The sequence below is a fragment of the Nerophis lumbriciformis genome, linkage group LG15, assembly GCF_033978685.3.
Source record: "Nerophis lumbriciformis linkage group LG15, RoL_Nlum_v2.1, whole genome shotgun sequence".
In the NCBI taxonomy this organism is placed as follows: domain Eukaryota; kingdom Metazoa; phylum Chordata; class Actinopteri; order Syngnathiformes; family Syngnathidae; genus Nerophis; species Nerophis lumbriciformis.
The window spans coordinates 21,590,671-21,606,602 of NC_084562.2; the positions used below are offsets into that span (position 1 = coordinate 21,590,671).

Consider the following 15,932-nt stretch of genomic DNA (forward strand, 5'->3'; position numbering starts at 1 on the left):
TATTTTTATTTATTTTTTATTATCTTTTTTAATACACTGTAGTACTTTGAGGTTGTTTACTCAATGTAAAGTGCTTTTTTACAAATAAAATCTATTATTATTATTATTATATCTTCATCATTGAAATTGCCCTTTTTAAATAAGAGTTTTAAAAGAAGATCACAGCCCCCACACACCACCACTCTCATGAACGCTCTATTGCAGCGGCTAAGCGGAAACTACGTTTTTGATTTAAAGTTACAGGCACTCCATGTGGTCCGATTTTGATCCATTTCTAATAGTCATACTCATTAAAAACTTCTACGAATATTTGGATCAAATATTTTTTACTAGTCAAATTAATCGCTGCCGCCCTAACATAATATAACACTTCAGTTCACGCAATTGTTCCTAAATGTCATAAATCAAAAGTGCCCAAAGTGCGACCCGCAGCTTGAGTTTTGTTGGCCTGCAACATTTTGTCGGGGGGGGAAAAAAACTGTAAAAAAGTTAAGCAAAAAAGCTGAAAATGTAGTACAAAACATGAAAGTCTAAGTACCGGTATGTGGGTGACATTTTGATATTTTTTTTAATTTGTAAAAATAAATGAATGCTACAAACACACTATATATCAAAACTTAAGTGTTAGCTTTGTGTTATAGGTCAGGGTTCCCCAACCTTTTTCTCACCAGGGACCGGATTAATGTATGCATTATTTTCACGGACCGGCTTTGTACGTGTGGCAGATAAAAACAGCCAACAAATTAGCTCCGATCTGGCACATTAACACATGTACTATAACAAAGGAGTTGTAATATACAACTATTAACAAGCTTATTGGTGTGTTTAGTGGGACAGCCGAAAGTTAAGTCAGAGAAAATGCGGTAGTTTATAAATTAATTAATGTTTCTGTGCGGCCCAGAAGCAAATGCGTCACGGACCGGTACCGGTCCCCACTGGTATAGGTGACAAATTGTATTGTGAGTATCAAAAGGCCATCTTTTTCCTCGTTACATTGTTGTTTCCCTCTTTTTCTTACATTTTTAGTTGTTTTTTTTAAGTCAGTATGTTGCGGGCCAACAAAACTGGAGCTTTGGTCTGCGAATGACCCTTTGGCCACATTTTGGACACCCCAGAAATAACTAATGAAAGTACACTTCGTCCCATATAACACAAGTTTTTTGTCTTAAATATGTCATCTGTCATTTTTTCACCATGCTTTCTGTAACCAACCGGACCAAACTCACACGCATTACAAACATAGCAGCTAAAATCATCGGCCTACCCACACCCAACATTTCAGACATAAACCACAGGTCCATCACCCGACTGGCAAAAACAATAGTCCAGGATATCACTCACCCACTACACCAATACATCATCCCACTACCATCAGGGCGCAGGTACAGAACAATCAAATTCCGGAGGGCCCGCCTCAGGAAAAGCCTGATCCCTGCAGCTATAGCCGCCCTTAACAGCAGGCCCGGTCGACCTGTCTGACAAGCCTGTAAATGTGTGTTGGTCATGTATGATGTCTTTTTGTTATTTTTTTTTTTGTGTGATGTGTAATGTCTAGTGTTTAAATGTACGGCAGTGACAATGAATTTCCCCAAGGGGACCAATAAAATCTAATCTAATCTATCTGTCTATATGTAATATGTCTGTTTCCAGCATTTATTTTAAACAAAATAAAACAATATCAAAATGGCTCCCGTATACTTTGACTTTTCGTTATGCCGCCCTTGGTCAAAAAGTTTGGAAACGCCTGTCATAGATGATAGTATGTACAGTATTCCCCTAAGAAAATATAATTGATCAGGGAAAATTTTATGAAATTTTTGACCTAAAGTACAAACACTCTCATCCGTGACCTGAGACACTTTGGACAGCACGTGTTGTTGGCATTTAAAATACAGCAAATGGGTTATTTTGAGAATAATGTGCCCCAAAAGTGATTAAATCCAACGAGCTGTCGTCTACAACACCAGGATGTCTCCAGTGCAGCGTTCGCAGCAGTTAAAGGTGATGTTCTCATAGCGTGTGTACGGGTGGAACCTGCCGATGCTCTTCTTGTTATTGCTCAGGAAGTTTGAGGGAGCCGAGTCACTTAGCGCCGACTCCGCCTGGTTTTCTGCGCGGGAGATTGGGTCCAGTTTCTTCAGCACCTACGACGCAAAAAAACAAGCTGAGCATCTGATTTCAAAATAAGACATGTCAAATGTGTCCCTACCTTCTCAGCCATCTTCTCGGCAGGTGTGCTGCAGAGTTGCTCAGACGCTGCGCTGTTGCTTCTCACCGCAATGCTGGTGTTCTTGCCCAACAGGTGAGAGTTGATGGTGTCTGCCAGCTTATGATTAGCGGCTGCCAGCTCCCCTGTGCCGAGCGGCTGCGCGCTGGGGTAATACGTCTGCTGTCGGCCCCACTGCAGAGACACCAGCAGCTGCTCCAGAGATCTGCCGACAAAGAAGGTACGGCATCGAGTCAGTGGAATAGAGATGGAAAGGACTTCGTCAAGGCCAACGTCTGTGAAAAGTAGTATCCATGTGCACAGCGTACATTGGCATACCTGCCAACTTTTGAAATCAGAAAAACCTAGTAGCCAGGGTCCAGGGGCCGCAGGCCCCGGTAGGTCCAGGACAAAGTCCTGGTGGGGGGTTCAGGTTCGCCCCCTGACGCAAAATGATTATTAGCATTCAGACAGGTTAAAATGTTGCTAAAACCATCACTTTTCTATCAGTCACAGTGACTTTTCAAAACAAAAATATTACAGCAAAAATCATATGGGTTGATTGACATGTTTATTCTGTAAGCTAACTTCAATAGTTTGAAATTATTTTGACAGTTAATGCCAGTTATCCTGTCAACCTTTCACAAGACTTCAATTTGTTAATTGAAAGTATAAACAGTATAAACACTTTTTACAGTAAACAAATGGTAAAACAGTACTAAACAATTCCATTAAAAATAAAATTGGTGTCATTATTAACTTTCTGTCCAAGCTTGTATAATCTACTGCCTTGTTCAATTGTAAAAAATATTCTGTGCCTAAAATTCACATTTCTATCACAATTATCATACTGTAAACATGGTAAGCTAACTTCATTAAAATTAATAGTCCTGTCAATAGCATGGAATTACAATTCAAAAGTAGTTTTTTTTTGTAAGCCTTTCAAAAGAATTCAAAATATGAAAAATTAATGAAAATTAATTTAAGCCATCAGACACTTGAAAAGTGGCACATCACATCTCTAATGTAATCATTTTAACTTTTCAACAGAAATAGCACTGCAAAAATATTAAGGACATACTTCTGTATTTTGGTAGTTATGCTCTCAACATTTAACAAGATTTCTTCAACTTGGACTTGAAAGCATAACTAGTATAAACACTTTTAACAGTATAACAGTACTAAACAATTCCAATAGATAACATTGGTGTCATTACCTTTTTGTGGCTAAAATCCGAAAAACGTTGAAAGTTTTCCACTTGTATCGCTAGCAACGGCATTAGACTTGTGTTTTTTTGTCCCAACGTGGTCTTTTACATCGCTAATTCCTCCGTGTCCGATCGAAAAATCTTGTCTGCACAAGGTGCAATTCGCGTAGTTTTCACCCTTTTTGGAACGGATAATTATTCCCGGATAGGCTTTTGAATATTCTTCACGGAATGACTGCAGTTTTCTTTTCGGTTTAAGACTCGTTTGCGATTTTTCTCCGGCTGATTCCATGATCGTTCGCTCGTTTGGAAACAATGGCAACAGGTGCCTCGTGCTTGGCAGCGGTGCTATAAATAGCCTCGCGCATGGCATTCGGAAAGGCTCGATAGGAAGTTACGGGAAGCAGTGTCGATTGTCATTGTTGTTACGCGATTTCGTGAATAAAACTTTAAAAAAAAAAATTTTTTTTAATTAATGAAAAACCGTATTTTTTATCACTGCAACCGTAACCCGGAATAGGTTGATGAAAACCGTAATAATTACGGGAAAACCGGAGTAGTTGGCAGGTGTACATTGGTGTAGAACTGCACAACATTGAGCGATGTTATTAATATAGTGACAACCTCATTTAGCTCCACTTTTGTAAATACCCAAGTTTTGATGTATAGCAGATTATAATACTGGTGGTCATACAGCAGAGCTGGGCAAATATTTTGACTCGGAGGGGCCACATTGAGAGAAAAAATGTGTCTGGGAGGCCAACATGTATGCATGTATAAATGATATATACATATTTAGCTGTAAAAATCTGCTGTACAGTATGTGTGTTTGGGTCCAATACCAAAAGTCACAAAGTCCGATAGAATTCTAAAAACAGACCACCTCAAAAAAACGGAATGGAATTTTACAGTTTTTTTACTGAATGGGACACCCAGAATGTACATTTAAAATAAAGAAAGTGGGATTTACAATATTTACTATGATCAATAAAACACTGAATATTAACAACATATGAACATCGCTCCTCTTTTACTTCTCAGACCAGCTCGTTGTGTGTGTGTATATATATATATATATATATATATACATACACATATATAAACAGTATATACATCCATCTATATATACACAGTATATATATATATATATATATATATATATATATATATATATATATATATATATATATATATATATTAGGGATGTCCCGATCCAGGTTTTTGCACTTCCGATCCGATACCGATATTGTTTTTGAACTTCCGATCCGATACCGATACTGACCGATACTGATACTGACCGATACTGGCCTATCCGAGCATGTATTAAAGTTTAAAGTTATTTAGCCTACTTAGTTGTCAGAATCATGTTGAAAAGGGTTTTAGTACTCTTGATAACAACTAGCCAGCTGAATTAGGGGAGTTTGAATAATACACAATGGTTGGTAACAAGAAACTGACCTGTTTATTCAAGGATAAACACAAAATAGACAAAATTATACATGACAAACAGAAATGGCATCATTGAACTAGGGCTGGGCGATATGGCCTTTTTTAAATTTTGCGATATTGTAAGGCCATATTGCGATACACGATATATATCTCGATATTTTGCCTTAGCCTTGAATGAACACTTGATGCATATAATCACAGCAGTATGATGATTCTATGTGTTTTGATTGATTGATTGAGACTTTTATTAGTAGGTTGCACAGTGAAGTACATATTCCGTACAATTGACCACTAAATGGTAACACCCCAATAAGTTTTTCAACTTGTTTAAGTCGGGGTCCACTTAAATTGATTCATGATACATATATATACTATCAGATATATACTATCATCATAATACAGTCATCACACAAGATAATCACATTGAATTATTTACATTATTTATAATACGGGGTGTGGAGGGGGGCGCCGGATGTAAGTGTCAAAAAGACAGCCAAAAGAGTTTGATATGAGAATAAATCTAAAGTTAAAATATAGGGGAGAAATGCATCCATTTGCAGGAAATGTAGTCTTGATTTTCAGAATTTTCTTTCAAGGCTTGCATGTCTACATTAAAACATTCTTCTTCATACTGCATTAATATATGCTACTTTTAAACTTTCATGCAGAGAAGGAAATCACAACAAAAAATTTGATGTGGAAATGTTTGCCTCGGCATTTTGATGGTGTGGGCGTGTGGCACCGAATGGAGATAAGCGCCTCGACAGACGTTACAATATTTGAACAATGATGACGAAAACTGTTTTCTCTGTCGTGTCCGTGTGTCGAAAATTGTTATGCGCTTATTTTTTTATTTGATTTTGTGCGTGGCATATAATTGCTATGCGCACAGGCGCGCACCTTAGAGGGAACATTGGTCACACGGCTGCGCTAGCATCACAGCTAACGTTAGCCATGCTGCTACCTCTCTGCTCGGGGAGGACGTATACGTATGTGACGTATGACGTGACAGTATGTGACGTATGACGTGACAGTATGTGACATGTGTAAGAAGGTGCGCTTGCTGTCTGTGAGAGGGAGACACAGAAAAGAGTGAGAAGAGCCTGTCGTGTAATGCCAGCAGCTAAAAGCAACTGCTTGAGAATCCACAGACCTGTGGATGTGTTGAAGGTGTGCTGGAAAATGCGGAACAGAAATTAGGGAGCAGCAGAAAAGTGGAATGTATTATTTAAATAGGTGCGTTAGAAAACACGGACCGGAGTTTGTTTTTTTTTAAACTGGATCTGGATCGGCATTTTCCCATGCCTTGCCGATACGCATTTTTTGGCAAATATCGGCGGCCGATCCGATCCAAATATCGGATCGGGACATCCCTAATATATATATATATATATATATATATATATATATATATATATATATATATATATGTTTTAGAGGGCTTTATAGGCGGGATAAGTGAATCCTTGCGCCTTGTGGTAGCAGTTTTTTTTTTACTATCTAGAAGGCACAGAAAAGGGAAAGACTTGAGTTCTTGTCTCACTTAAGGGTTGAGGATAGTGGGCAAAATTATAAATGAATATATTGCCCAGTAATTTGTAACATTAAGATTGCGCAAATTAACGCAAATTCAACCATTCCATGCAATTATGCGCAGCCCCAAAACTTTTTCCAATTATAGACGCTTCTATTGCCATCTAGTGTCTACTTTTAGTCTGTATTGTGTACAATGAATATACAATAGAATTTCCAATTGTGTTGCAATCCTGTGCTTTTTAAAGGTCAAGATTACAAGCAACATTTAAAAACATGGATAACAGATTCATGAAATCACAAGATAATTCAATGTTATTGAAAAAAAACAAGCCTCAAAACATTGAACTTTTGCTGCAACTTTCTGAAAAAGCTGCCGCAAATTCAGTCATTTTAGGCCTGAACAATCACCAAAAAAAAGCCTGCGAATTCCTCATCGACAAAATGGAGGGTGCACCGTGGGATTAAGTATGATCGTGTACGATCTTGAATTTCTTTACTCAAGCCATTAAGTGTGTGGTGGCGCCCGCAGTATGAACGTTACCTGTGAGTGAGCACCATTTCTCTGGAGTACTCTTCTCGCTCTAACAAAAGGTCTTGAATGGCTCCTTGTGCTTCCCTGGTCTGGCGCTGCAGAGCCGCTCTGGCATTTGTCAGCTCCTCCGCCATCACTCTGTGGACACAATGAAGCCTCGTGTTCATTCAGCAGGCAATTATGGCATTCTGTATTGTGTCCATGATTTATGACTGATTAGATCAAAAACAAGAATGATGGTAACAAAAAATGCTCAGTATTGAGTGCAATTGTAACAGATTTCCCTCAACACTGCAAGCTACAACCACCATAATAAAAATGGCACAAGCCTTGTCAATTAAAACTGAGTGTTATCACAGCGGTATTGAATGTCATTAGAATGTATGAATAAAAATAATAGTAATATTCCTGAGGGCAAAATTGCAGTTGATGTTGCTGTAAAAACAGACATACGCTTAATTATCTGAACACAAAATCCATATTTTAGCTTTGTGTTATGGGTAACAAAGCAAATTCTACATAATTGTTGCCTTAAGTTAAGCATCTTCCGGCATAAAAATGACTAAATGGACTAAAAATAACAATACTACAGTAGTATTAGCCACTAGGCGAGACCAAAACAATTAGATCGCACTGTTCAGTATCGTGGCCACTGATTGGCTCAGCTTCAGGAAGCATTACACCTCCGCTGCGGACAGGCTAACCTCCTCCAACCTCCGAGTACAAAGCTACGAACAATGGGAGACCGGGCTTTCTGCTCCGCCGCTCCCAGTCTGTGGAACGCTCTCCCTGACCACCTGAGGGCACCACAGACTGTGGATGCTTTTAAAAAAGGCTTAAAAACCCTTCTTTTTAGAAAAGCCTTTTTTAGATATATGCATACTAGTTTTAGCTATTTGGCTGTTCTAGTTTTTATTTTTATTTTTTTTAATTTAATACACTGTAGCACTTTGAGGTTGTTTACTCAATGTAAAGTGCTTTTTACAAATAAAATCTATTATTATTATTATTATTACTAACATTAGCATGCTAACTTTTTTTAGCCAATTTTTCAGTCCAACGCCCAAGACTCATAAAGCTCAGTACTTGACACATGCTAATATTGACGAGCTAACTTTTTTAGCCAATTTTCGAGTCAAACACCTCAGAGTCATAGAACTTGGTACTTAACAAATGCTAACTGTTAGCAGGCTAACGTTAACATTCTGGCATTTTAACTTTTTTTAATCAATTTTTACAGCCAAGCACCTCATACTCATATAACTTGGTACTTGACACATACTAACATTCGCATGCTAACCTTTTTAGCCAACTTTGCAGCCAAACACCTCAGAGTCATAGGACTTGGTACTTGACACATGCTAACTTTTAGCATGCTAAATATAGCATTGGGGCATGCTAACTTTTTTAACCAATTTAACAGCCAAACACCCCACAGTCACATAACTTGGGACTTGACAAATGCTTATAGTTAACTTGCTAACTTTAACGTTCTCGCATACTAACATGAGCACGCTAACTTGTTTAGCCAACTTTGCAGCCAAACACTTCCATAGTCATATCACTTGGCACTTGACACATGCTAACTGATAGCATGCTTACTTTTTTAACTAATTTGACACACTTCAGTCATATGAGTCATACATTGCGTATTCAATTTTTTGGGTGTAATGTTCTAATCCAGGATGTTTTTATTTTGTTTTAAAGGGGAACATTATCACCAGACCTATGTAAGCGTCAATATATACCTTGATGTTCCAGAAAAAAGACCATATATTTTTTTAACCGATTTCCGAACTCTAAATGGGTGAATTTTGGCGAATTATATATACGTTGTGACGTCACATCGGGAAGCAATCCGCCATTTTCTCACTTTCGTCGGTGTGTTGTCGGAGGGTGTAACAACACGAACAGGGACGGATTCAAGTTGCACCAGTGGCCCAAAGATGCGAAAGTGGCAAGAAATTAGACGAAATTTGTTCAAAATACGAGGCTGTGGGGAAAGCCGACGAAATGGTCAGTCGTTTGTTCCGCACACTTTACCGACGAAAGCTATGCTACGACAGAGACGGCAAGAATGAACCGAAGATGATCAAGAGAAGAATATCGACCCTAGCTTCCCTGGCCTGCTGACATCAACTCCAAAACTGGACAGATCAGCTTTCAGGAAAAGAGAGCGGATGAGGGTATATCTACAGAATATATTAATTGATGAAAACTTTATTACTCGCGGTTTTACGTAATTATTATACATAAACTGTGTTTACCAATAATTTAGCTTAAAAACTTTTTTTTTTTTCCATTCGGGTAGTCTTGTGTAATGCAGTATTTTGTGTCAATTTAGGTATGGTTAACCTGAGTGCTGAAATCGTGGAAAAATATATGTTCTTAGCGCGCCTGAAATGGGCTGTCTGCACTCTCAAAGTGCATGTTGTTGCCAAATGTATTTCATATGCTGTAAACCTAGTTCAGAGTTGTTAGTTTCCTTTAATGCCAAACAAACACATACCAATCGTTGGTTAGAAGGCGATCGCCGAATTCGTCCTCGCTTTCTCCCGTGTCGCTGGCTGTCGTGTCGTTTTCGTCGGTTTCGCTTGCATACGGTTCAAACCGATATGGCTCAATAGCTTCAGTTTCTTCTTCAATTTCGTTTTCGCTACCTGCCTCCACACTACAACCATCCGTTTCAATACATGCGTAATCTGTTGAATCGCTTAAGCCGCTGAAATCCAAGTCTGAATCCGAGCTAATGTCGCTATTCCTTGCTGTTCTATCCGCCATGTTTGTTTGTATTGGCTTCACTGTGTGACGTCACAGGAAAATGGACGGGTGTATATAACGATGGTTAAAATCAGGCACTTTGAAGCTTTTTTTAGGGATATTGCGTGATGGGTAAAATTTTGAAAAAAACTTCGAAAAATAAAATAAGCCACTGGGAACTGATTTTTAATGGTTTTAACCCTTCTGAAATTGTGATAATGTTCCCCTTTAAGAATGTGTCGCGGCCCAATAAAAAAACAAGTCCTAGGCCGCACATTGGACACCCGTGCTCTCAAACAAAATCAGGTGCCACATCTGCTTCATACCTGCTGGCCAGGAACTTGCTCCTCCACACATCACACTGGATACTCATGCGTTCCAGCTGTTCTGCCGTGTGCGACAAATTCTGACCCAGAACCTCATTCTCAAGAATGAGCTGGTTCTTCTCACGTGCCATACGCTCAAATTGGTACTGCAGGTCATCGCCCACAGATGCCACCAGCAGTTTCTTGAGCTCTCGGTTGACCTGTCATGTATAATAAAACAAGGGCATTAATCCTACCTGTGCAAAAGCAAAGGACTTCATGCGGGACTTGCCTCGGTTTGCACACGCAGCTGATTAGACAGGCCTTCTTTGTCCTGCAACAGCCTGCGTTCGGAGTTCTGAAGCTTCTCCAGCTGGCCTCTCCAGTCCTCCACCACAGGCTGCGGGGATGAACTTCGCTCCTCCGCCTGTTGCCCCGCGTCTCCTTTCACCGCAGCAGCACGGCGACTTCTACTTATGGCAGCACGAGGGATAAGGATCCTTACAGCCTCCACCTCGGTGCAGGCCTCCCTGCACACCTTGCCCAGGTGGAGCACACCGAGAGGTTGTGGGGCGACATGGGGAGGAGGTGGGGAAGATTTGGTGTTACGTTTGGGGCTTGCTGCCTTCAGAGGCGGAAGAGATGCCAGGCAGACTGGCATCTTGTCTGTGCTGACCTCCAAAATGGAGGGGTTTTTTTCCGTTTCCATGCCATCACCAGCTACTCGGACCGGGACACGGGCAGATTCTGGAAGAACAGCAGCGGGATGCAGACATGAACATGTCAAGGCACTCAACAATAAATACTATGGAGGTTAATTGATGTCTTTATTACAAAAGCCTTTTTTGGACACTGGATTTATGTACCGTATTTTTAGCGTTCGAATTTTGTGAACTGAATTTTTGTACATTAGAATTATCCTGATAAATTCATCCATCCATCCATCCATCTTCTTCCGCTTATCCGAGGTCAGGTCGCGGGGGCAGCAGCCTAAGCAGGGAAGCCCAGACTTCCCTCTCCCCAGCCACTTCGTCCAGCTCTTCCTGTGGGACCCCGAGGCGTTCCCAGGCCAGCCGGGAGACATAGTCTTCCCAACGTGTCCTGGGTCTTCCCCGTGGCCTCCTACCGGTCGGACGTGCCCTAAACACCTCCCGAGGGAGGCGATCGGGTGGCATCCTGACCAGATGCCCGAACCACCTCATCTGGCTCCTCTCGATGTGGAGGAGCAGCGGCTTTACTTTGAGCTCCCCCCGGATGGCAGAGCTTCTCACCCTATCTCTAAGGGAGAGCCCCGCCACCCGGCGGAGGAAACTCATTTCGGCCGCTTGTACCCGTGATCTTGTCCTTTCGGTCATAACCCAAAGCTCATGACCATAGGTGAGGATGGGAACGTAGATCGACCGGTAAATTGAGAGCTTTGCCTTCCGGCTCAGCTCCTTCTTCACCACAACGGATCGATACATTGATATCAGCGTCATCAGTAATGCGGACGCTGATAAATTCAATGAATTAAAAAAAATGGTCTGTTTAAAAATTCAGTTTATCAAAATAGTGTTTTAAAATTCAGTGTGTAAAAATTGAGTGTTAAAAAAATCAGCGTAGAAAAATTCAGTGAATAACTATCAAGCGTAAAAAAAAATTAGTGGAAAAAAAATTGTGTGTAAAAAAAAAAGCAGCGTGTAAAAAGGAAAACTGTGTAACGTTTCTTCCAGAAAAAAACCCCACTATGGTTAGATAGTATCATACTAATGCACAATTATTCACTCGTAATGCCGTTTTATTATGTTTTTCAACCATTTTCCGGTTTGCATTGAAAACGGTAAGTCTGCTCTCGCCGCTGATTTGTGTTAAAATAAAGCCAATAATGCAATTTTTTGTGGTCCCCTTTATTTAGAGAAGTATCGAAAAGTACCGAAAAGTATCGAAATTATTTTGGTACCGGTACCAAAATATTGGTATCGGGACAACCCTACATTACATATATACTTACAGTGCGTATATACAACTTTGATGGATGTGTTTGGATCGCCATTTGTTAGCTGGATTTTTGCTAACATTTATTTACAATTTAGAATGCATTAAAATTAGTATTGTGGGATTGTAAATGACAGGCATTTTTTAATTTTTTAAGTGCAGTTCCCCTTCAATATTGGGCCTATCTCACAATGGTTTGAGTACCATTGAAAAGTTGTTTCCAATGTCTTTGTAATTCTGAGTTCTAGGAGTGTGTATCCTGTATTAAAAACTGGCTGTTCTCAAATTTCCTCCAGATAAATTCTAACAAAACGGAAAGTCTGATCATTGCTCCAGATAAAAAGATCCCCCTGATCGGGAACTCTCTTGGTGCTCTGGGTGCATCTGTTAAAAGCAGCCTCAGAAACCTTGGGGTTGTGTTGGATCGGTCCATGTTTTTGGAGGGTCGCTGTCGTCAACTGACCAAAAACTGTTTTTATCATCTCAGAAATATTTCTGAAGTGAGAAATTTGTTGTCAAAATTGGATCTCGAAATTATAATTCACGCGTTCATTTCGTCTCGCATTGACCGTTGCAATTCTCTCTTCACCCTTTTCAGCAAGTCAACGCTAAAGAGGCTTCAGTCTATACAAAATGCGGTTGCCGGACTTTTGACCGGTGCACCCAGAACAGCCCATATCACCCCCGTTTTATCCAGTGTTCATTGGCTTCCAGTTAAATTCCGCATTGAGTTTAAAATTTTAGTCCTGACATTCTGTGCGTTGCATGGTGGGGTCCCTCAGTACATCACTGACTTGTTATGCCCCTAGTCTTCAAGACGCAGCCTCCTGTTTTTGATTGATTGAAACTTTTATTAGTAGATTGCACAGTACAGTACTGTGGAGGGGGGCGTGGCCTGCGGACCTGCAGCGAAGCGGGGTGTGCCAGGACCGGCTTCGAAATCAGCGACAACACTCACTCTTCCCTGAATATGGAACCCTGCCATCAGGGAGAAGACTCCGGGTCCCACTATGCAAATCTAACCGCCTTAAATTATCATTTGTCCCAGCCTCCATTAAGCTGACCAACAATGTGCAATAGAATGTTAATACATAAGTTAGCACTTTTTTAGCACATAGCATTTTAGCACATTGCACTTTAGAACTAAGCACTTTAGCACACAGCACTTTATCCATGTGCTCTAGTGCAATGCACACTGGTACTTTATCTTTATCTCCATACTGTAGATTTTATGCCGACATCAAAGTGCCACCTATGTCTATCAAGCTCCATGTTCTGATGTTTAAATGTTAGTTGTATGGTTGTGGTTGTGTCTGTGCTTGTGTTTTTGTTCTGTTGTTTTTGGGTATGTTAAGAAAGCAATGATGCACTGTGCCCAAGACAAATTTCCCCGCGGGGACAATAAAGTTGAACCTTGAACCTTGAGGTGCGTAGATGGCCCACCTGGGCTTGGGTATCTAATCACCTGTCGCTGATCTCGAAGCGAGTCCTGGCACACCCCGCTTCGCTGCAGGTCCGCAGGCCACGCCCCCCTCCACAAGTACATATTCTGTACAATTGACCACTAAATGGTAACACCCGAATAAGTTTTTCAACTTGTTTAAGTCGGGGTCCACGTTAATCAATTCATGGCCAGGGGTCTTCTAAATATCCCGAAAACTCGTTTTAAAACCCGTAGAGACCTGGCATTCCAGGCTATAGCTCCCAGACTCTGGAACAATTTGCACCAGTCCCTCCGTGATCTTGACTGTGTTGAAACGTTGAAGAAACATTTGAAAACTTCTCTTTTTAGTAAAGCTTTAAGTTAATGCACCTTTTAATTAAGTCTTAAGATGAGAACCACATGACTTTAAACAACAACAAATTTGAAACAAATGTGCTTGTCGTTGCTGGTGTGAAAGCAGGGAATTCTCTAAAGAAAGACTTCAAAAGTTGCAAGAATATCTTTGAATTTAAAAAAAAGAGTTCCAAAAAAGAGACAACTGGAATTATATCAAACTGATTTTTGATTTTGATTGGACGTGTCATTGTGAAAATGCTTAAACGAAAATTTAAAAAGTTCGGGTGTTGGTGGAGGGAACAGTGATAAAGTCATCTAAAATAATTTGTGTTAAAAAGGGGGCGGATAAATATAAGAATATTATTCTTCCATCTGCTCCTTTCTGATCATGGAAATGTATAAGAAACAAAAAACAGTGGCTTGTATATATGCATTTTCATAAAAGGAATAAAAAGAAATGATGATGATGAACTTTAATCCACTTTGTATCCTTTTTATGATGTTGCCGCTGTTGTTTGAAATTGAATTGTTGTTTTACTTTACCTATGTTTTGTACAGCGCTTTGTGATTTTAGGAGTCTAGGAGTGTGAAGCGACTGGGATGAGAATCAGCACCTCCAAGTCCGAGTCCATGGTTCTCACCCGGAAAAGGTTGGAGTGCCATCTCCGGGTTGGGGAGGAGACCCTGCCCCAAGTGGAGGAGTTCAAGTACCTCGGAGTCTTGTTCACGAGTGAGGGAAGAGTGGATCGTGAGATCGACAGGCGGATCGGTGCGGCGTCTTCAGTAATGTGGACGCTGTATCGATCTGTTGTGGTGAAGAAGGAGCTGAGCCGGAAGGCAAAGCTCTCAATTTACCATCTACGTTCCCATCCTCACCCATGGTCATGAGCTTTGGGTTATGCCCGAAAGGACAAGATCACGGGTACAAGCGGCCGAAATGAGTTTCCTCCGCCGGGTGGCGGGGCTCTCCCTTAGAAATAGGGTGAGAAGCTCTGCCATCCGCTGCTCCTTCCCATCAAGAGGAGCCAGATGAGGTGGTTCGGGCATCTGGTCAGGATGCCACCCAAACGCCTCCTTAGGGAGGTGTTTAGGGCACGTACGACCGGTAGGAGGCCACGGGAAAGACCCAGGACACGTCGGGAAGAGCTGGACGAAGTGGCTGGGAAGAGGGAAGTCTGGGCTTCTCTGCTTAGGCTGCTGCCCCCGCGACCCAGCCTCCGATAAGCGGAACAAGATGGATGGATGGCTTTGTGATTTTATCTGTGAAAAGCGCTTAATAGATAAAATTTACTTACTTACTTACTATCAATTGCTTTGAGATATTTAGCATTTAACATTTTTTACACGTACCTAATCTACATATATATACACATATACATACCCCTGATTACAGCAGTCATGGTGGAGGTCAGCTGTTTAAATGGTTGAGCGTCAAAGTAGACAGAGGTCCGGTGGAATTTGGCAATTCCTATTAAGATACACTCTGAAAGAAAACAAGAAGATGTTTGCTGACTTTTCATCGATTGTAAGTTCAATAAAAGTAGTTTTGTTTTTTTAACAACAGTCACGTGCCGATAAGATAACGTCAGGTAGGCTAGCTAGCTAAGCTACAAGGCTCATTTCATTGTGAGCTTATTCACTCGTGAGCGGTAGAAACTGCCCCAAAACGTCCATTATTCGTGATAACTTAACCAAAAATTGTGCTTACCATCTTATACAGCTTGTGTTCGGGATTACAGACCATTCTGCAATTGAGTTGTTTATTTTGTCACCGGACAGCCGGAAACAGTTGGCGTTGGGGGCTTCTAGTTGTAAACCCTACACTTAGACTGGCAGGGTGAGTGTTCTTTAATAAAAATATGTATGGACGGGTGTTGAAGTCCAAGACGATTTAAAGGTTTATTAAATACCTATATAGGAATACAATGTATACATTTTGGTCATAATACATCAACTAAGTGGAGAAATGTCGCATAGATTGCAGCCTTAGAGGTAAAACACGGGAACAATCCTCACCACCATAGATATCTTATAAGGGTACGCAGCATGGAGGGCTACTGCCTACTGGCGCGGGCCCGCCATCTTGGAGTGGTGATCCGCTCCACTCAGTGCAATTCATTTGGCAGGAGCAATGAACTGTCAGCGCATTTAATTCATTTTACCTCACTGAATACCACTGATT

The 15,932-nt window shown here is 40.8% G+C and overlaps 1 protein-coding gene across 1 annotated transcript; it reads right to left on the bottom strand.

Moving 5' to 3' along the window:
• Positions 1 to 107: 107 nt before the first annotated feature.
• Positions 108 to 15,259, bottom strand: blzf1 (basic leucine zipper nuclear factor 1). The gene is made up of 6 exons (XM_061974737.2): positions 15,132 to 15,259; positions 10,289 to 10,743; positions 10,018 to 10,217; positions 6,941 to 7,069; positions 2,210 to 2,432; positions 108 to 2,144 (listed from the first exon to the last, which is right to left on the bottom strand). Exons 1-6 carry the CDS (start codon positions 15,148 to 15,150, stop codon positions 1,956 to 1,958), a joined length of 1,215 nt encoding a protein of 404 aa, XP_061830721.2. The 5' UTR covers positions 15,151 to 15,259; the 3' UTR covers positions 108 to 1,955.
• Between the last annotated feature and the right edge of the window lie 673 nt (positions 15,260 to 15,932).